The 23,976-nt window shown below is 38.0% G+C and overlaps 1 protein-coding gene across 3 annotated transcripts in view; it reads right to left on the reverse strand.

Moving 5' to 3' along the window:
• Positions 1 to 23,976, reverse strand: part of LOC23687865 (protein nubbin) — a 493,425-nt gene that overhangs the window by 411,525 nt on the left and 57,924 nt on the right. For all 3 annotated transcript variants that reach the window (XM_021848316.1, XM_021848314.1, XM_021848315.1), the window contains one exon: positions 17,436 to 17,471. In XM_021848316.1, coding sequence (XP_021704008.1) covers positions 17,436 to 17,471 — 36 coding nt within the window. The remainder of the gene's footprint in view (positions 1 to 17,435; positions 17,472 to 23,976) is intronic.

A 23,976-nucleotide genomic window follows, 5' to 3' on the forward strand; every position in this document is an offset into this window, starting at 1 on the left:
TAAAGGCCAGTTTGCTACTGACAAGAAAAGGAATCGCCTATCTCGATGCGTGGAAAATTTCTCCCAAGAAATGGTCAAGAAAGTCACATTTTTCTGATCGCAGTAAGCAGTTGAGAAGAAATGTCACTTCAAAGGGAGCTCTCTGTAGGAAATTTCTTGACCCTTTCAATCAAGGAATTTCTTTACTTTTCTTGAGCGAAACAGCATACTTAGCTTAAAGCAACAATATACAAAAATGATGATTTTGTCAAATTAGGATTGAATGTTATAATCAGAGTTGGGAGAAAATCTAAGATTAAGGCTGCAGTAGCCAAACGAAGCAATTCACAGTCAGCGAAGCTAGTGAAACTCACGTATATCGCTGTTGTAGGCCAAAGTTACCAGACGTCCCGGATTTTAGTCATCTGTCCCGCATTCCCAAGCGTCCCAGATGAGATCAGTAGACCAACGATATTTATTATTTAGTCATTTGTATGTCATGCCGAATATTTCTGCCATTTGAAATGTTGTTTATTCTTACGGTAGACAATTGAACAATACATAAAGTAAGTATTGAGGCGCATATGAAACAATTTGTATATCTACTATGAAGGCTAAGTAGCCCGTTATTCGTTTTGGCAACATTGTTGACTTTTCAGCTTGCATTTCAAAGTGATAAAACTCAGTCTTGATAGTTTATATTTACTTGAAAATGTATCACTGTACGCGCTAACATGCATAAAGTATGCTGATACTTTTTCAAATGTGTCAGTGCAAAACCAACTTATTTTCTTATTTCGCCTTAAAGCGTTCTAAAAGTTTAGCATGACAAAGTTAATTTTGGGCCTTTATTTTTTGAATGCAAATTTCCTCCACAAGTTGTTGAGGAACTCTGCATAATTTCAACAACAAAAGTGAACGAAGTTAGAATTAAATGAGAAATATTGTGTTATGAGAGATCCTCGTACAATTTTCATATATTCTTCAATTACATAGGAGGAGGCGGAGCCGTATGGACACTAGAGTGATGCAAATTTTGAAATTTTTGCTCCCCTATGCTTAAACGACTAATTTTATAGTAAATAGTATCCTCCCAAAGTTTGATATGAATCGGAACAAATTTGACTATGCACAGGCCATTTGAAGTTTATTTGGAGATTACTATGGAAAACACCATCTTTTGCATTCAGCTCTCTATCTTCGTCATAATGTTTTATGGAAATGTAAACACAATCTTCTCATGTGACATCCTTTCAGCTACAACTTTGCCGAAGACCACATTTTGACTGGACGTCAGGATAAATTGCTATTCATAATCATAAACTGGGTATCCATTTTGCATGCTGAACCAGCTGTCCGGCAGGCAACAGCACCTGGTGGGTTGAAAAGATCAAAGTAATCCGGGCTACTATGTTCTACAGCAAAAAAGTAGTGTTGCTTTGAAAGTAATTGAATGATCATCTCAGTATGGTTTACACTTTGTTATCAATAATAACAAATTATCCTTACGTCCCATCAAAATGTGGCCTTCGGCAAAGTTGTAGCCGATTTGACATGAGAAGAGTTTGTTCGCTTTTCCATAGATTATTAAGGACTGTTCATTTTATAAAGTGGACACCTTGTGCATACTGTATCTTTTTAATTTATCAATGCAATTTAACCGGTTTTCTGTACATCGTTCGACTAGTATTGTACAATGTGGTGATAATAAAAATTCCCTAAAATAATTTAATTTCACACGTATATGGAACAACGATTGAAACGGTAGATTTTTGGAGGTTATCAAAATCAATGATTGTTAGGAATTGGTTGGAAAATTCGACAATTTATAATTATCATTTTCAAAAAAGGCTTGTTCTTCGAAAGCATCATCAATCAGAAGTCTGATGAAAAAAATCAAGCTATTTACTAGTGTAGTAAAACCATGAAAAACAAGTTACGCTTTCGTAGAGTTACTTATTTAGTCCCCACGTCACATTTAAGCACAATATAAACACAATTACTTTATTCTAAGAACAATCATCAAAATTGGCAACACCGCTGTAATAAAATCGATTTTATTTTCCACTTATTATTTTCATAATATGTTATTTTGAGATTACCAATTGAAATATTCGGAGAAAACCTTTTACAATTTGCTGTAGATCGATAAATATGCGTACATGATTTTAGAAGTATAATACTTTTCAGTTAAACTACCATAAACAGTAGGATTGATACTTAAGACTGTGGTTTAAACTCATGATTTAGCTCTCGTTTATACAAAAATAGTTTCTATAGTAATCCAAACTAGTTTTGAACATGTTTTTTTACTTTTCTCTTTTGCTGGGAGTGAAAAAATGGTGTATCAGCAATTTTGGCCATAAATGGGTAAATCACTAAAATTACCTAATGTCAGAGAATTGTGGAATATAATTGATTTTTTAAGCTATACCTTTAGTAGAATAGTGAAGGATACGAACATACAATTTGTTCATAAAAATTAAGATTTTAATTCTGCGAAAAATAATGTTATACTTTGACTTCTTAGGAGTTTTGGGAAAAAACGTTTTAGCTCTTCAACAAAAAGCATTTTCTAAGATCTTATATTTTTATAGCATTGTAGAATAATAGTTGAACGATGCACAGAACACCAATTACGATTTTATCAATAAATATAAAAGACTAGTGGTCCCAGCAAACTTCGTCTTGCCATCAAGTAGGCTGTTGAAAAATGTAAAGGAATCTCCTATACAAAATGAATATTAGTACACACCCGTTTTACCAAATTTTCCGGCAACTTCCCTAAACTTTTTCGTCACACGAACACGTCGGTACCCTAAAAGAAGACAACAGTGAAAAAATTGTGCAAATCGGGTGTCCCGTTCTCAAGTTATTTCGTGACATACAAACACCACTCCATTTTTGTTTATATTTTGTAGATTAAAATAATATAAATAATACAAATATATTTATATTTTATAGATATAGCATAAACAAAGTGTCCACTTTATAAAATGAACAGTTCTTATGACGACCAATCAGAGGACTGAACTCAAATGCTTTGTCTTTTTCATAGTAATTTCCATATCAACTTCAAATGGCGTGTACACAACCAAATTTCTTCCAAATAACTTCAAATTTTGGAAGAATGATTTTTATCATAATCGACACCGTTTAAGCATAGGGGAGCAACACTTTCAAAATTTGCATAAGTCTAATGGACACCCTAGGGGTTTTTCCAATTTTGATTAACAAGACATAAAATTTATACGGTTTCTTATCTATAGTTTGCATTTTCTAACTTTTAAGCATTGAGTAAACATTGCTGTATAGTTAAAAAAAATCATTTTTTTCCAAAAATGGTTTTAAAATAAGCTCATACTTGGTAATCACTATTGAGCTAGCAGGGCAGACTGGAAGCCTCTCTGGGGCAGTATGGACACTAGAGTGGTTCAAAAAATCGTTTTTGCTCCACACCGCTCCTTAATCAAAATCTGAGTGTCCTCCCAAAATTTGAGCTCATTCGGATGAAAACTGAGACTGCACAAGCCCTTCAAAATTCATATGGGAATTACTATGGGAAAAGCAATCAATTCATTCAATTGGTCATAATGTTTGCCCATGTGCTCTTGGGGATTAGTGCTACGTTGATACTGTGAGATACATTCATCAGCTACACAGCTTTGCTGAAGATCGTTTTCAAATCGGACGCCTCAGTAATTAGTTATTGATTTTTGTATAAGTGGTAAACCTTTGGCCGTAATAATTGGGCTGCTCTGCAGGCATCACCGATTCATGCAGTAAAACATAGTAGCCATGATTTTTGTGTGCTATCTTTCACAGTATTAATGTAGCGCTAATACCCAAGAGCACATGGGCAAATACTATGACCTATTCGATGAATTGATTGCTTTTCCCATAGTTATACGCATATAAAGTTTGAAGGGCTTGTTCACTTAGAATTTGATTTAGAATCGAATGAGCGGTGTGGAGCAAAAACGATTTTTTGAATCACACTAATGGACACCCTAACGTTTATAGGAAATTTGTCCCATGATCATTCACAGGACCTCGTAAAATGAAGTAAACATTAATGAAACCTTAGTGATAGGTCACAATGTCACTAAAAAATATTGAAGCCTCGACAGTTTTTGTAGTGATGCACTCAATGTTGCCTCCAAATTAGATTTTATCCACAGTTGACGATTTTATACCGATTTGTGGTTCTGCATCATAACCATTGCATTAAAATCTGAATAATTTTGAATAGGTTTGTATATGAAGATATTTTTCTTTCTCTTTAAAGTATCAATTTCTGTCACCTAGTGTCAATTTTCCCCCAACAGGAAATGAGTTTTACAGATAAGTTTTTTGATGTTTTAAATCAGCAGAAAAAAATCAACTGTAGGTTTGAATACAGTAAAAATAATCGAAGATTCATTCAAAAGCTACGTTATCGGACAACTTCCATGCATTTGCCTCAGAAACTTATTTTGTGAGGTGTGTTTTAACGCCAAAAGTTCAATTCATGGGGGATTGGTCTGGCTTAGGCACACTCCACGGATGGTTTCTTCTACCAGAAGTCACTAGAACACGTTTGGTTACAACTCATTGTTAATTGGTGGGTTTCAACTTTTACACCTGACCTTTATGGTATTAACAAAAGTAATAGGATGGGATTAGTACCATTTGAACGCTGACCAGCAGTACAACTGACTTGAGTATCACTCACATAATAGCTGATTTCTGAACTAACTTATTAAGTGTAAAATTATTCGCATATGCAAAGATACAGGAATTGTTCATACTGCCCCCGGTACCCCTAATGAAGAAGTTTTATATTTCAAAATTCCACTTCTTTCTTTTTTCGGGTTCTAATTCCATCAAAAATCTGAACCAATGCTATGAAAATCAGCCATGTTTTTTCAGTTTGTTTATTGGACATGTAATCACAGATATATGGACAAAACACTATGTATGTTTTTGAGTGAGTGAACCCAAACTATTGCATGGGAGTGTACCCAGTAGCCTGGGACACGGTTATATGAAAAATTTAGATTCTCGCTCCAGTCCACTTCTTGGATTGCATTTAGGTCCCATAATAACTGTGCAAAATTTCAGCTCGATCGGAAAAACTATATATTTGCGCCAGCCGTTCAAAATTAGTATGGGATTTACTATGGGAAAACATACTTTTGCAAAGAAAAATCGCCAGAGGCCGCCCATTGACCTCTATAAGAATTCTGAACACAGATCTCGATAGGTATTTCTACGATGAACAACATTGCCGAAGACCGCAAAGCAATCCGATGCTTGTGTAAAAAGTTATTAAGCAAAGACTATTCGGAAATTTTTCCCGATTTTGTTATTATTGTTATTCCTTTACGTGTTAATCAACGTCGCGTTGCCAATAGGTTTTCATTGAATAACTTTTTACACAAGTGTCGGATTGTTTCGCGGTCTTCGGCAATATTCTTCATCGTAAAAATACCTATCGAAGTCTGTGTTCAGATTTTTTATAGAGATCAATGGGCGACCTCTGGCGATTTTTCTTTGCAAAGGTAAGTTTTCCCATAGTAAATCCCATACAAACTTTGAACGGCTGGCGCAAATATATAGTTTCTCCGATCGAGCTGAAATTTTGCACAGTTGTTATGGGATCTAAATGCAATCCAAAAAGTAGACTGGAGCGAGAATCTAAATTTTGTCCCACACTAGTACCCAGTCTTCAAATATCCTGTGCATTGCGTTGCTCTGATCAACAAATTAAGGAGTAGGAAAATGCACACTCCTCTATAGGCCTCTGCACTGTTTTGATTTTGTATGGGATTTTGACTTTTAGTGGCCTTTTTTTTTTTTTTATCTAGTTCATTTATTTGTGGCTCAATCGCGTTTAACGCTTTACGGAGCCGAAATTCATCTTTTGTATTTTTTACAATGTATTGACTTTTTGAGTGCCAAAATTAGTACGGGATGGAGCCAGGGTACTCGTGGCAACTCGAGGTTAGTGGTCACAATTGTTGAAGGAAGGACATGGTAAGGATTGGGTTTAGGGTTCTCTGCAGCTCATCCGGGAGGTATATCGTAACTTTCGTCTCATGGCGTTGGTACCAATTTCTTGTCGGTATTCGTCTGCCGGATGGCCAGGATCCTCAATCCAACACAAAGGGGACAACACAGAGAAAAAAAAAACTGGGGAAGAAAATACAAGAGAATTAAACTTTTATACCACACAAGCGAAGGAAATCGTAAATTGCGACCATATACATGTAATCACGGGTTCCCAACACATCTCTAACTGAAACATAGGGTTGTCTACCTCGGGCCGCGAGGGTATCCAAAAGTTGCGCTCTGGAGGCGTCCATATCCGGGCACTGCCAAACTACGTGATCGATGTCATCATAACCGGAACCACACCTATTACAAATATTGCTCACCGCGAGGTTAATCCTGTGCAAATGTGCATCTAGCGAGTAATGGTTGGACATAAGTCTTGACATCACGCGAATGAAATCTCGACTTACCTCCAAACCTTTCCACCACGCTCGCAAGGAAACTCTAGGAATTATGGAATGTAACCACCGTCCCAGTTGGCCATTTAGCCAATCGCTTTGCCAACCGCGAAGAGAACTTTGACGTACTAAATGAAAAAATTCATCGTGTGAAATTCGTCTATCATAAATCTCACCTTCCTCAGCGCCCACCTTTGCGAGAGAGTCCGCCTTCTCATTGCCATAAATTAGGCAATGTGAGGGGACCCATACAAAGGTAATCTTATGTGATCTTTCGACCAGTGCACACATCTGCTCTCTTATTTTTGTAAGAAAGTAAGATGCATGCTTAACAGGTTTCATCGATCGGAGTGCCTCAATAGAACTGAGACTATCCGAGAAGATGAAGAAGTGGTCTGCGGGCATGTTTGAGATCATCCCCAAAGCGAAGTTGATTGCTGCCAGCTCAGCAACATAAACCGTGCAAGGTTCCTGAAGTTTTCGGAAGGCGGAATAGTTTTCATTGAAGACACCGAAGCCAGTGGATCCATTTATACGGGACCCGTCAGTGAAATATCTCCTGTAGGAATCGACATTCTGGTACTTTGCGTTAAAAACACGTGGGATAGTTATACATCGAAGTTGATCTGGAATTCCATGAATAGCTTGTTTCATGGACAGATCATATTCAACAGAGGAACTGTCATTGGTGAAGCGTACACGTGGAGGGTTATAACATGGAAGGCTAATGTCAGATGACATGTAGTAGAGATAAACTCTCATGAATTTCGACTGAGTATTCAGTTTGAGCATTTCTTCGAAGTTTTCGATAACGAGTGTGTTGCTCACTCCACACTTAATAAGTATTCTTAGCGAGAGCTCCCAGAATCGGTTCTGTAGCGGTAAAACCCCTGCCAGAACCTCTAGGCTCGCATTATGTGTTGAGTGCATACACCCTAAGGCGATACGCAAACAACGATATTGAATTCGTTCCAATTTAACCAGGTGGCAGTTTGCTGCTGAGAGAAAACAGAAAGAGCCATACTCTAGAACAGATAGAATGGTTGTTTTATAGAGTTTTATGAGGTCTTCCGGGTGAGCACCCCACCATGTTCCGGTAATTGTTCGTAGAAAATTGATCCTTTGTTGGCATTTTTCCGTTAAATATCTAATATGGGTTCGCCAAGTGCCTTTTGAATCAAACCAGACCCCAAGGTATTTTGAAGTCAAAGACTGATCGATGTCTGTTCCCAATAGCTTAAGCTTTAGTTGGGCTGGATTCCGCTTCCTTGAAAATACGACCAGTTGAGTTTTTTGCGGAGCAAACTCGATCCCTAAATTTCTAGCCCATGTGGATAGATTATCAAGGGAATTTTGCAATGGTCTTTGCAAGATTTCCGCTCGTGGGCCCTTCATAGAGACCACAGCATCATCTGCAAGTTGTCTAAGCGTGCATGGTTCTTCCAAACAGTTGTCAATATCTTTAACATAAAAATTATAAAGCAAGGGACTTAGACATGAGCCTTGGGGCAGACCCATATAGCTAATTCTGGAAGTTGTCAGTTGACCGAGAGTGAAGCTCATGTGTTTTTCTGACAACAGATTGTACAAAAAATTATTCAATATTCCAGGTAGTCCACTATTGTGCAAGTTTTCTGACAATATTTCTATGGAAACTGAATCAAAAGCGCCCTTGATATCCAAGAAAACTGAAGCCAATTGCTCCTTGTCCGCAAAGGCTAGTTGAATATCTGATGAAAGCAACGCTAGACAATCGTTTGTTCCTTTACCCTTGCGAAAGCCAAATTGAGTACTGGAAAGCATATTGTTTGATTCGACCCAGTGGTCAAGTCGCAAAAGGATCATTTTTTCTAACAATTTCCTTAAACATGATAACATAGCAATCGGGCGGTATGAATTGTGATCGGACGCTGGTTTCCCAGGCTTTTGAATAGCTATTACTTTGACCTGTCTCCATTCAAGTGGAACAATGTTATGCTCTATGAATGAGTTGAACAGGTCAAGCAACCGTCTTTTAGCGATATCAGGGAGATTTTTAAGAAGATTAAACTTAATCATATCGCGTCCCGGAGAGGAATTGTTTGATGAAAGAAGAGCCATAGAAAAATCCAGCATAGTGAATGGTCTGTCCAACGCATCGTCACTCTGGGTTTCCCAGAATGGCGGTTGAGCTGGAACTGAGTCTGGACAGACCTTTTTTGCGAAGTTGAATATCCAACGATTGGAGTATTCGTCACTCTCATTTGAGGATGAGCGGTTTCGCATGTTGCGAGCCACTCTCCAAAGCGTCGTCATTGAAGTTTCTCGTGAGAGACCATCGATGAAACGTCGCCAATAGCTACGCTTCTTCGCTTTTACAAGATTCTTCAGTCTTTTTTCGAGCTTCGAGTACTCTAAATAAAGTTCTGAGGTACCATATCTGCGAAAAGCTTTAAAGGCATTAGATTTTTCTCGATGCAACAGAGTGCATTCATCATCCCAACCAGGTGTGGCTGGTCGTCTTTTGAAGGATGCACTTGGAACTCGTTGCTTTTGGGATTCTAATGCACTTTTATAAATCAATTCTGTTAGGAATCGATACTCGTCCAACGGAGGGAGAGTGTTGAATGATTCGATACCAAAAGTTACCGCTGATGCAAATTTTTGCCAATCGATATTCCTAGTGAGGTCAAAAGGAACCTGAATTGACTGTTCTGACCTTTCACAATTATTTCTGATAGAGGTTATTATGGGCAAGTGATCACTACCATGGGGATCATCGATCACCTTCCACATGCAATCGAATGATAGTGAACTTGATCCCAAAGACAGGTCAAGACGGCTTTCTTTGCCGTCGGATGAAATACGTGTCACTTCACCTGTGTTTAAAATATTCAAGTTGAAATCGTCGCATAAGTCATAGAAAATAGCCGCTCTATAATCGTCATAAGATTCGCCCCATCCAGTACCATGGGAGTTCATATCACCCAGTATTAAAACCGGGAATGAGAGCATAGAGACTGCATTCCAAAGATGACGGCGGTTTATTGAAACTCTTGGAGGAATATAAACAGAAGCTACGCAAAGATCTTTACCCTTTACGTTTATTTGGCAAGCAACGATTTCTATGCCTGGATGAGTCGGGATGGGGATTCTGTAGAATGAATGGCACTTTTTGATCCCTAAAAGCACACCCCCGTAATTATCATCTCGATCCTGGCGTATAATGTTAAAATCGTAGAAGTTAAGATCATCTTCAGAAGAAAGCCATGTTTCACAGAGTGCAAATATATCACAATCGGAATTGTGAAGTAAAAACTTAAATGTGTCTAATTTAGGTTTTAGACTATGACAGTTCCACTGTAGCACAGTGATCATATCTTGTACCTCACTTGATGAATTAGCCATCGAAAGATATGATCGAAGCTAGGAGGGGCCATGAAATAGTCAATTCCTTGAGATACTCTTCTATTGCGGGGAGAAAAAGGTCGAGTATGCCTCTGAATGAGTCTGAAACTCCGAGAGCATTACATATGCGATCCACAAGGGCCGTAAAAGTTATCAGACCTCGCTTGGCCCTGGGGGTTTTTGAGGAAGAGCGAGGAGCTTCAGTAGCATTTCTTTTGCTTTCTTGTCTAGAGCTTCTTTTCGAAGTGTATTTTATCTGTGGAGGCGGGGGCGGCAGATCTTTGCTGCAGCACGGAACGGAAGCATCAAAGACCTGTTTCTTCGGGATTTTCAAATTTGCCCCACCACCTTTGGAATTAGGCAAACTTCTGAGGGAAGATTTTAATACCTTACGGCGCAATCCCGGAGAAGATGGAGACTTTCTTTTACCGGGTGCGTGTACCTCCGAAGAATCTCCCCCATCGGTTTCGTCGTCGTTCGCTTCATCGGAAGACAACTCTTGAAAAGAGTTACCAACTGGGATGGCTGATGAAGACTCTTTTGCAGGCGGATTTAGAGCTTTCACCATCTCCGCATACGTCTTCTTGGAGCGCTTCACAATTGAGCGACTCTCATTTCGAATGCGTCTTTTGTATGCCGGGCATTTCTGCAAGTCATGCAGATCCTTGCTACAGTAGCTGCATTTTTCAGCTTCCTGTGTGCAGGCATCTTCTAAATGAGCTTGGTTGCATTTGCCACAACGGGGCTTGTTGTCGCAAAAGCTAGCACTGTGGCCAAGCTGCTTGCAGTTGGTACAATTGAATACCTTCGGCACGTAAAGACGCACTGGGTAAAAAACACTATCAATGCAAACAAATTTCGGGAGGACGGAACCAGGAAAAGTCACTCGAAACGAGGCGGACGGCGAAAAAACTTTCTTATTTCCTTCCATGGAAACTGATTGCAACTGTTTGCAATCCAGTATAGCCACATCAGGAATTGACCGGTTCTCAAAAACGCCTTTGCCAGTCTTTATGTCTTCACATGTCAGACTCGCGTCGATGATTTTCCCTTCCACCTCGACTTCTCGTGCAGGAATGTAGATAAAGTATTCCACAGTAAAAGCCTCATGCTGAGCAATTTCGTTCGCTGCTTTGTAACTAGGTGCAGTTACACGCAGCTTGGATTGCTTCACTTGGTGAATAACGGTCCCAGGATATTTACGCGTCAGCTCTCTGGAAATCGAGAGCACATTCAAAATCTTATTTTTGCGCCGGAAATAGACAACCCAAGGCCCAGCCGAAGACGGTTGATAAAACCGCGTTCGAGCAACGAGATCTTTAGGAGGCGTATCGCCTCCATCCGATTCGTCCATGCGGGAAAAATCCAACCGCAACCGAATCAACAAAAATTAAAAAAAAATGCGGAGAAAAAAAAATGAGCAGAAAAACTAATCAATTAGTGAGCTATTTTGTACACACCTCCCCTATAAGGGCAAAAAAAAATAAAAATAATTAAAAAAAAAAAAAAAACTTTCGAAGAGAAAAAAAAAGTCAGTGGACTATTTTGTACACACTTCCCCTAACAGAGCCAGCAAAATTGCTCCGGGAGAGAGACAGAGGCGAAGCGAAAAACAACTTTGAACTCAACACTGTTTGTTCTGGGAGATGCGAAAGCAGTTCAATAGAGTATGGATAGGTATAGAAATTTGCTACTTATCCGTTCCCGTTCGATGACCGCAAAGCAGCTAGCCTTCCACGTCGTAGGTAGGCAAAAAATCGTATCGCCGTCTTCGCTGTTGATTTGCACGGGGGGAACCAATCACCGGGGGATGAAGGTGACAATGTTTTATTGTGGCACGATACCAGTTGACCCTTGTCAATCTGGTTCGCTTCCTTCACGATGCGCGGTTTAAAGCACTACGGTACAATACTGCACTGGTAAAAACCACACGGGCGGTGGAAGAAAAAACCAAAACACTACCGACTGCCAAAAACTGAACTGGCTTGTTCAAGCGCACAGCAAGGAATGTTTTAGTGGCCTTGTTATTTACAAATTTAATGAAAGAGTGAAAGGGAGAGGTACATTTTTGTGCAGAGCCCTATTCCCAATCAAACATTGCTTTGATTTGCTCCTATCATTTTGAGAAAATACTGCATCAATGATTTAAACAAAATATCAACTCCTTGCATTCGACGACCTTGGGTAGTAGGCATAGCAACCGTGCAATTATCGCTTCATTATGTGGTTGCAAAGTGTCAGGCAGCAGTTGTGCGCGATTGAGAATTACGGAGAAAATAATGCGAAAGTTTATTTTTGCAATTTCTCATCGTAATAGGCTGTTTTTCATCACGCCAATCTGTCATGAAACGGCCTACTTTCCTGCACTGAAGTATGCAGTGCGGGAATAGTCATTACCTAACTGAAACCAGTGCTGTAATGATTCATTACGCAACGCTTTTTCATTACGCAACTGTTTTGAGTTGCGTAATGAATCATTACACAACATTTTTTCAGAAATTGTGAAATGATGGTGAATGCATTCCGATTTAATTTCTGATACCCTCAAGTGGTCTTCTACGAAATTGCAAAAAATGTTGTACGTAACTCTTTGCAGAACTCGATTTTTACAGCACTCGGCAAGCCTCGTAGGATAAATTTACGACTCGTGCTGTAAAAATCATCATTCTGCAACTTGTTCCGTAAACTACTATTAATTTACTTGGGCTGTGAACCGTTTCACCAATTCGTTTAACTTTTAGTTAAAATTTGACAGCTCGATTGTTATAACCCTGCTCTGGAGCATGGTAAAACTTGACAGTTCGAAAGTTATTTTTTGCTCCCGTGAATTTGAGAATAACTAACCAGCAAGAACGGTAAAGGATCTGTGATCTTTCAATGCTGCTCAAGAAAATTTTCAGTGATTTGTAGATTTCAATTTAATCAAATAAACTTAAAATATATTCATAATATAACCCGATACTGTCATTCGCAGGGTCCGTTATATAGAGACGATAAAAGATGATTATAGACCCATTATATTTGGTCGGGGCTTGTTCACTTCCACGCCAAATGCGAATCATAACACCCAACAAACAATCTATGGCATGCCATAACTTAGTTTAGTGCATATCTTTATGAACTGCAAGGGTCAGGATGTTATTGGTGATCGGAGACGACTTATGTTAATCAAATAGAACGAGTCTACTTTCGTCACTTCTTTCGACTCGTCTCACCTAAACCGACCCTCTTATGACTGTATGCAACTTGGCTCTGCAGTTCCCGTAACGCATGTAGATCACCTTTTCGTGATAAGTTAGGGATGATTCAAAAATGACGTCCATTATGGCGGGAGGAGGAGAGCATCTACGAAAGTGTGACAGTACATGTATTAGATATCAGAAGAAGCGTGACAGAGGGGGGAGGTTTAGTTCAGGAAAGTTATGGGGTTATATATTCAGGTTATACAAATTTCTTTGTTACTGGTGACAGTTTCTCGCGATTTCGTTGTAGTGTCGCTGCAAGCACTCTTCTATGAAACCATCTTGACTGATACGACGCGAATCGCTGCAAAATCGCGTCACTGTGGCTTAGATGCACTTATCAAACAGTGCATGCAGCGAAACCGCGACCATTTTTTGTCGCTGTCGCCGTAAAAAGTCGCTTAGATCTGGGGGAGCCTTAAAGCTAAAAATAAATTTCATTTCAGCGAATTCTTTTAGTCAAGATCCAAGAACGAACCTACATATTTGGTGTACCAAACTAAAATTAACGATATGTTGTATCTACAGTTCCACTGGTTATATTTCAGTTCTAGAAAGTTATGTTGCGTTGCATATTTCATTTACCGTACTTACTTAACTTTTAGATTTCAATTTATTGCATGGTAGATTTAAATTTTAACGTAATGATAGATTATAAGCACTGTAAATAGTATTTTTAAGAAGAAATTGTTCATAATAGGTAGTCAAATTCAAAATTAAATCAATAAATATTTTCTTACGTAATAACTCGGCTTGCTTCACTGTTTGCTGATCTTATCATATTGTTTGATCTTATACCTATCCTTCCAGTCATCTAGATTGACAACTGTTAGCCGAGTACGGATGGAAAGTGGTATTATTGGTATTATATATCTTGTTGTTAACCCCTCTACCAGCAGCTTCATTATGTACCGCTAAAAAAATATATTCAAATCGCGATAACTTTGTCGTTTATCAATATTTTTGCACAATTATTTCACAAGACCTCAAAAAACTCTTCTTATTTAAGAATCCGTGTTAATATTAATCATTGGTGATCTATTCCAATGTTCCTTGGGGACCGACATTTTCAATATAAAATGTCTTTGGTGGCCATTTTGTTTTTAGTCAATTTTTCAAAAAAATAAAATGTGCACTATACAATGCCAGGTAAGGGGTCGTCCATAAATGACGTTGCATTTTAGGGAGGAGGAGGGTCTTCACGGATTTGTGATGATGTGTGACGAGGGGGAGGGAGGGATCCCAACTAGTGGACGTAGCATCATATATATAAAATCCCAGAGTTGTCTGTCTGTCAGTAACGCTTTAAAATGTTTCATCGAAAAGTTTCCTTGAGCACTACAACAGCAGTTTAAGAGCACTACAACGGTCAATTTTAATATAAGAACATTACAATTGCAAATTGTGTACCACTCACAATAGCTATTTGACAGATTATTCTGGAGTTCTCTGGAACTTTGTTCATTCCAATCCGTAGAATATTCTCGAACCCATCGTTGTCTTCTGTTTAGGAATTTGGTTGGTGACTAAAACGTGAACAAATCAAGCAAATTGTAATTCGGTCGAACTTGAATCGGGTTAGAGTTGAAAATGTGAAAAGGGCTTTTCCAGTTACAACTCAAATTCAAAAACGAGCTCGATATGTGTACAAGCAAGATAAACATGAATGAGATTAATGTGCGCCAAATATTCGAGTTTTATTAATTTACAGTGGAAGCTCCATGAGTCGATGTTCAATGACTCGATATCGACTCATGGATGCATACTTAAAACAAAATGTTATGCTTTTGAAATATTTCACAACAAAAGAAACACTACAACAGCATATAAGGCTATAATTATTTCAGATTAGAACACTATAACAGCATTGAGGCCACGTGCTCGATGGAGTATGGCCAGAGCATAAATTTAGGCAATACGTAGCTTTTCCCTTTAAAATTTTATTGGAACGTGGCTAGCCACGTCGGGTAAGCTAGTTTTCAATAATTTTGGTAAAAAGAGTAGCACTGAAAAAACTGACAGACAGTTTTTTTCTATCAATCTTCTTTGTCTGACTTATCAAAATTGGGTTATAAAACGATGATTTACCTTCAAAACAGGTTGGAAACTTCTAAGAAATTTTAAATTTTCCTGATAAATACAATTAAACAGATTTTATGGAACTTTCAATAGTTATGTGAATATTATATTGTATTCGTGTCTAAACTTTTTATTTTTAAACAAACAAATTAAAAGCTTAATAAGTTAAGTAAAAATCAATGGTTTTCGACTTGGAGAATATTGTTTTACCATTTACAAGACATAGAATCAATAGTTTTTGGATTTATTCATATTTTCTGTTGAAGCTTTAATTCTTCAAAAGTATACAATATGCTCATTTAGGCTAATATTAACGTTATTATAGTAAAACACGTGAAACAAAAATTTTATTCAGTGCGGTCAATGTTGTAGGAGATCTTCACTCAGCCAATTCATCGATTTATTTTGATTTATCAATGCTCTTGATGGAACAGCCTGGATAATAATTAGGACATCAAATTCAAGTTTTATCAAAATTGTCATATCGTTCAGATTTCTAAATCAGTCGTTAATTCAACGAAAGAGCATTTTTATTATATCATTGTTTCATTATGAGTTGAGTAAGAATGTTTCAGTATGGGGAACGATGATGAATTTTATCTGAACTATTCATAAAGTTGCATAAAAATCGCAAATTTTTTAAACATTCCAACTATTACAATTGTTATTTTTTCTTTATCTATCCACTGTTTCCTGAATGGATATGAATTCAGAGAACAATGACGAAGATCCATTCCAAATTAAACTTTTTTGTTGATCATATTCACTGAAACCTGTTTCTCAATCCCGAAAAATTTAAAAAATGTCTATTATATAACAAAATTTCTGTTCAATATATTATAGATATTTATGAACCCTAACTGAGTGCTGTTAGCTTTATCAATCCGAGCAAGATTTTAAGCTTTTTTCTAAATTTTCAGCTGTAAACTACTTAAGTTTTAACAACAGCAAAAGTACTACAAATTATATTACTGGGAATCAAAATTATGTAGCTTAAACAGGTAATATGCTTGTTTGAACTATTTTCCAAAAGATTTTTTTAGCGTTACGGGATACCGAACTTTTTTTTTCGTCAGATTATCCTGATGTTTCAGTGGTCAATATCAAATAATCTCTATATTTGTACAGAAATTTCTGGATTTTAATGAAGCATTTTAGCCCAATCGTTGAGGAAAACAAATTAAAAATTTAGGGGGGGGGGGTTTGCTTGATATGCTACGTATTTTCCAAGGGGGTGTATCATCATTTGTGACTAAATGCTACGAGGGGGGAGGGGGTGTGAAAATCAGTGAAAAATGGCTACGTCATTTATGGACGGCCCCTAATTAGGAGTTACTCTGAAAAAATCTTCCAAATCGATTCAGTATTCTTGGAGAAATTTGAAAATTACGATATGAGGTCCAGTCCAGTGTGGTACAAGAAACATAAATGCTCATTACACATAGACGACTGCACCAAATTGCTTCCTTTTTTCACAACATACTCGCATTGATGTATCAGTCCGAGGAGTGAATATCCTAACACGACAAAAATTCTGTAGCCTGTGATATTTACGTGGGTTATGGCTACGCGTCGGTCTCCCAAGGATTTTTGGAATATCTTCGGATCCAGATGGCCAAATATCAATACTAACACATATTCTAAAACTAGTAGAGTTTCATGAGAACTTGTGAAAAAATGGTGCAAAAATACCGAGAAACAAAAAAAAATGGTTTGAATATTTTTAGCGATAAAAAATGAAGCTGGCGGTAGAGGGGTTAAACATTAAAAAGGACTAGATGGACACAAATTTATTCAAAATGTTTTCGATAAATATCCAAATAGGAAACACCCATAGCCATAATTGGTACACTTTTCCTATATTAGGTTCACTGGACTAGGCAGCTGTGTTTTGTACTACAGCCTTTTATTGAGATTTTATCGTTTCCATATCCTATGAGATCATTTAGTCGTCAAGCGCATTAACGCTGTGATATTATCCATGGGTCGCATATTTCAGCCTCAATCAAAAGATCGTGGTCAAAATTCATAATCTTCCAGCAACGTTAACGATCTCCTGGATATTAACGTCGTGTTTTTTTGTCCATACCTAAGTGTCATTAGGGCCAAAATTGCTTGCATACGATCGCGCTTGATCAAGGTACAAAACAAAAGAATCCGCTGAAGCTTGGAGCACGAAAAAAATTTTACTACCTGACCTGCGATCGGGTCCCGGAATTCGGAGGAAGCAAGGTACAAAAAGCAGCCTACTTACCGTAAGGTTTATCTCGGATTTCGCTATCGCTGTTATCTGGAATCGAAAGTCACGGAGAGAAAAGTAAAATTAAGATAATTGCGTTAATCGTGCTCGGCGTTCGAGAAGTATGCTAACAACGATCATTTTAATATATTTCAATATGTGTTCACGGTAAGTCGAGTCCGGTGATAGGTCCAGTTCAGTCTCGTCGCTCCCAATCAACGATCTCAACTTCCGAAATCTTCTCATGCGTTCATCCATTCATAACCGGCTCGAATCGAGGTAATTTTCTAACCGCCTGTCAGATCGTAATGATGCTCATGGGCGTGATCATGCGGAGCGATATTTCTTTTTCTTCTTTTGAGGCAAAGAATAGCGATATTTGGAAGCCGGCCAAAACACGATCGTACACTGACAGACTGACAGCCAAAAGGTGTGAATGAGGTGTAGCGTGGCCGATGATGAAATTAGCCGCGGCCGAGAAAAGAAAAAAAAAACGATGAATGAAATCGGAAGCGAATTTGAATGCGGTACTTCAAGTGAATGAACTACACGGTTAATCATAGCAAGCGGTGAATATGTTTTACTGTGAGGCATGGTTATCGTTTTTGCGAAGATTCAATCTGAATCTAACTAGATCAATGCCTACTTGTACATCTGTTTTCGGCGTACAAGTACAGGATATGCCTACTATTCTGAAAACTAGTTTTTAATAAATAAATGAAAACCCGAATTAAGTACTATACCATTTAATTCCACTGGAGTTTGTATAATTTGACAGATACGCGTATTTCGACCTCAAGCCATTTTCTGTGCGCTGTATTAGACTCGACTTAGTTTCCTAAAGCTAAACCTCGCTTTTCGAACCAATTCAATCTACGAATTCCGATTTAGTTCGTTAACTGATGTTCCAGTGTACACTCGATTCTGTTTTTGCACGGTTTTTTTTTACACGGCCGTGCAAAAAAAGTTTCCATACACTTTTTTCCGCCAAAACCTTATTTTTGCATGAAACGTCGAGAAATGCTGTTACTTTTTTTACACGGTTTTTGAAATTTTGAACTGAAAACTTTTTTGCACGGTACACATCCCTCGTGCAAAAACAGAATCGGTGTACATAGTATTTTCGATGTTTTCAATATTCTTGTTTAAAAAAATGGGAAAAAAATATTCCCAGAGACTTCGGCATAATGAGCTCCGTCCAATTTCTATGAATGGTCACAACCAGAAAAAAAACATCAGCACCAAATTACCATGCACTGGCACACCCTTCGACCAAAACGCGACCACAGATATCGTTTCAAACCGTCCTTTCCCAAGCCAGGAAGCGAAAAATTATCCATAATTACCGCCAACAATAAACGTTAACACCGTTTCTATCCCCGAGTGGCTGAGTGGCGAGTAGTGAACTAGGAATCTGGTGGGCCAGTCGGTAGCAATCAACGGCGATCGTTTCGGATGATCGCGGACCGGATCGTTTCCATATTCAAATAATCACGAAGAGGCACAGAAGGTATTATTCATCTTCCGGGCATGAAGCAGGCTGACTGTCTAACTCTTATTTCATTCCGGGCTACTCGGTTCCGCTTATTAGATTGCGTCTTTTGTCCGAACTCATCAAAGTAATCTGGGGTCTGATCATCCTTCTGCTCATCATCTGCGGTAGCTCTCGTGCGGGGCCGAAGATGACCGAAGACGTTTGCATTAGTTTGAAGAAGTAGAGGAGAAGAGCGCAGTGTGAAATTTGTCTTCCAGACTTCCAGAAGATGATGATGATGATGGTGATTTTCGTTGGGACATAACTAATTTTAAAAATTCAAATCTTTGCATATGAGCACACTGGTACCTTAATTTACGTACTAGATCGGGGGTTTGTAAGTCGAAACGGTTCATTAATAGGGTTCTAAAGCTATGTCTATATTTGTAGCTAACACCTAAGCGTAGATCAGAAACAAATATTGGATAATTTTTAAATACTTTTTGGTTGGTTGATAACAAAAAAAACATATTTTATTATTTTATAGATTCTGTCTCACCATTTGATTTAAATTTGTTTTTGGTATGCCTTCCTATGTACAAGGTTCGGTTTCCTATTTTTCATTAAAATGTCAAATTTAAGCAGAAGAACCCCTGCATCAAAAGCTTTAGAGAAATTTCAGAAAAAAAGACAACCACGATATTAATTTATGCCACCCAAATTCCTAGAAATGCACGCCTCAGAGCCCAATTACCGCCTCAAGGTGGCCGCAATAAGTCATCATAACAGAGTAATAAATTCTACACTTTACGTAACTTACAAAACTTTCGACGCAATCAAAACTATCCGATGGTGTGGTGGTGGGTTACCGCCGGAAAACATCCAATTGTAGCGGCTTACTCGTGTGTGTCGCGTTCCCTCCTCGCCTACTTCGACACTTGTTTCTCCCCACGCAGAAACGTCAAGTGTGTGGTGTAAACGTCATATAAGACTTCTTCGAGGCGAAGAGCCGAGCGATGATACTCACAAATCATTCATTTGAATAGTGAGTGGCCGAAGTGAAGCGAACTTGAAATTAAATATTAAGATTGGTATCAGTACGAAACGCAACTGTCATGTCAAACCATAACAAAGTGGGAAATGCCCGCTTGCGAGAAAAACGTTGCGGCATTTTCCTCACGGCCGGCTAGCGGTTAATTGGAAGCTCACTAATTAGTGCGTATGGAAATTCAGATCGGTATCGCATGTTTGAAAGCTTCACTTACGTTTACCATAGCAACGCATTTTGACGTGGTTTGGCAGTGGCATCTAATTATTGTTTTCAGCAGAGTTATGAGCTTCGACTGACATTTGAAGTCTCATTGATGGACATGTGTTTTTCTATTTTGACGTTTCGAGATGATGTTTCAAAACATCATTTCACTAGACTTTAGTTTAACGAATCCTTTTTTACGTAAATTACAAAACTTTTTGATACGATGTTCGTGAATTGAGTTAAAACGATTCTAACTCGATGAAATTTGCTGCTCCTTTAATCTAGGGTATTTTGATCTCTTTGTATACCGATATCATTCTAACTTGATACTATATATTTCAGTTACCATTATTTTTGTTTTATGGCTGTAGCGGTCATGCGACTCAAAGGTAAAGGGAGTCAATAGAAACAAATGATGGAAACGAATAGGTGCATAGGCGTCGCAAGAGAGCGACAAGATTGAAATTTTTTTAATTAGGTGGTAAAAATTGAGCTACAATCATAAAACAAAAATAATACAAAACAATCACGGTCGAAACCTTCTCCTATGTATTTCAGTTACCTATATAAGCTTACCTCTCAAACTCGATATTTTTATGAAAAGTTAAAAGTGATCTCCAAATTATAATAAGTGTGATTATGCTGATAGTTAAAATACCTATAACCCCATACGAAATTAATGTACAGCCCCATATCTCCATAACTTAATGGTACGTTCAATGTCGAGTTAGGGAGAGCTTACTATACAAATAATGAAAAACTATAAAAAGTAATCTACATTTTTGGTCATATCTGCCTTCATCTAAAAAATACTCTGGACATATAATCTTCAGATTTACAAGCGTGGTCTATGAACCATTCAAAATCTTCGCATATAAAAAGTTTTAGGGTATTATGTTGCTTAAGTTTTAATATAATATTGATGTATACTCTGAGTCATCCAAAAGCTTCCTGAAATATAGGTCTTTAGACCTACTTACATAAATATTAGATAACGGAAGGGTATTAATGCAGTACGCAATAAATTCGATGAAGTAACACTTGGTAGAATAGATCCCATATATTTATGGTTTCGAAGGAACTTCTTACAGCAGAATTTCAATTCCAACATTTATGTCAAGTAACTTCTAACACTTCTAACAAGTAATCCTAACACGATTTATCTGAAAATATGAAAGTTTAACATAAAAACTGCATCTGTTGAACTTATTCATCTTCTCTAAATAGATCTAAAACTCTTTTTATCACACTAATGAATGCTTATGAGCTTGTATTAAGCCAAGATAACATCTTGCTAGCTATAGGTGTATATCTTGCAGTCTATATGATGATCTAAGGTATGCCTTCTCGAATTCACAAGTTGGGTATTCAGATTTGTAGAGATAACCGGAATTCATCTGAAACTTTTGCATTGAAATTCATGGTCACGCAAGATCAAACAACTATGACATATTATGTTTCCAGTTCAACGCCTGTCTAAGGTTATCCAAGTAGTCCACCCACAAAACCTGAGACAAGACGTGACAGGTGAAGGTACAAAACCGAAACCAATTGCCTGTCAAAAAAAGATCACTTCTCATTGGTCGTTTTGGCAAAGGCCTACTTTCACATCGTTGAGTTGGATTGCAACAGAGCACTTTGTTGCTAGCCCGGACGTATTGCTAGTTCAAAGAATTGAGTTTTTATCGAAAGTTTGGACATTTTTCATGAAATTATTTTTTAATATAGTTTTTTTAATATAGCATCCTCTATTGCACTAAATGCATGAATCATGCAAGACACAATGAAATTATGAGCCTTGATATTTGAATTTGTTCAAAAGATGTACATAAAAAGGATACTGGTAACACTGGATTTTGTATTGTCAACGTTATCGACTGAAAAACAACGGGGCAATCTTAGTTAAGATGTCACGTCCTGTCCCAGCACAAAACCAGTGACCTTTCTGACGTTAATGAATAAGGTTTACACTCAAACAGACCAACGAAATCCTATCTAAATTCGAAATAAACGGTTAACATTTTTGGACAAACATTAGAAAAGGGCCCAAGAGGTCTTGGGACTTTTTTCCAAGAACGTTGTTGAGCCCTTTTTAGCCCGCAAACTTACACCATAATCAGGAAAATTAGTGTTAGCTCTTCCTGATAGCGGTATTGGTGAGCGTGATCGAGTTGAATTGAGCTCAACAGCGAGTTGCAAAGCGTACACGCGTAGCCAGAGATCGTTCAAAGCAAGGTTTTTACAATGACAGTTTTACCGATCTAAGCAGTCAGTGGGTGCGCGGTGTGGTTGGCTGCGGAGAAGGTGGAAGTGACAGCTGACGAAATGACTAGCTGGCGGGTTTGTGCAGTAGAAGCATTAACCTAAGAATGCTAAAGTCACTACCGTTCGTGTTACCAACATCTAATTTGCCACGCGCTGACAGCCTGAATACCGGGCCTCAAAGTGTCAAATCAATTTTAAAGACCAAAACAAATCATTGGAATTTAAAAAACAGCGAAAACTCATAACTGAAGGTAAAAATAATTAAAATCAATTTTGTGGTAACAGCGCCACTAGCGTTCTACTACTAATATTTCTATTGTTTGTGCACACTGTTTTTCACTCTACCTTTTCTTTGAGGTTGCTAAAGAACGTTTACTCTAAAGAAACTATTCGTGATCAAACGTCAATATCCCACCGCTAAATCGCTAGTGTTAGGAGGTGATTTTAACCTCCAAATTGCGAAATCATCACCTCCAAGTTAGTTCTAATACCCTCCGTTATATGAATTATGGTGGCGCGTCGATCGTCGCAAGTTTCTCGTTTAACAGTCAATAGGCAAGACTTGTCAAACACTTTTTCACACAAGCTGAAAACGACTCACACAAAAATGTTACCGCCCACGAAAATTTTGCTTCTTCTGAAGTAGCATATTTTCTGAATACTTGAGTGTCGGTTGCAATTTTCATGCTTTGCATAAAGAATGCTCTACTCATTACATTGGTTTTCCACACATTCAGTCAATTTTTCATTCGTTACCCAAACCTGTGAAAACTCATCACATAAAACCTGTGACTCACTTTTAGCGTGGGATTCAACATTGGCAGTGCTGCGTAATAGATTTGGCATACACTGAACGAAATCTCCCGCCATAGATTGAATGATTTTTGCCTCATCCGAGCCCCATACCTATTTTCAAACACATTCAAGATGATTTTCATCTCCGGTGAAATCATCTGTTTACAAATCGCACTGTATGTGAATCATCCTATCTTGAAAGTATTTCCATCCTTTCAAAAGATGCTCGAGTTTGAATGATTTTCATACGTCAATGTGAACAACCGTCATTACATGCTTGGTAATAATAAAAAAATATATACAAATCGACTTCAAACAATAACCAAAGGGCTAATGCCGATACTTATTGTGACGAACCATCCATAGTTTGTTTAACGAATAAATGAATGTAAGCTTGTCACGATACAAATTAGTGTTATAACAAGCATGGAACGAGCTCACCAGTTGGTTCGAATTGGGCATCTCAGAGAGCCGAAGGAGAGTTGTGAAGAAGAAAATGGGGTCGTGACGGACTTTGGTTTCAGGTTGGCCGATTGCGCTGCAGAAGCGTCACCCGTTCTGTGGCGTAGTTGGTTAACGCGCCCAGTCTAGCGTATTGGGAGTCGTGGCCACCAGAACGATTCTATTATTTTTCACAATTCTACATCTCAATTTGTTCTAATTGACTTTTGTGTCTACGACCTTCATGTATTTTCAATATTTAAGCTCTTTTATCGATGATTTCATTTTTTTTTTTCTTAGTAGTTCGATTATCCCGAGGATTTGCT

The sequence above is a fragment of the Aedes aegypti genome, chromosome 2, assembly GCF_002204515.2.
Source record: "Aedes aegypti strain LVP_AGWG chromosome 2, AaegL5.0 Primary Assembly, whole genome shotgun sequence".
NCBI classification, from domain to species: Eukaryota; Metazoa; Arthropoda; class Insecta; order Diptera; family Culicidae; genus Aedes; species Aedes aegypti.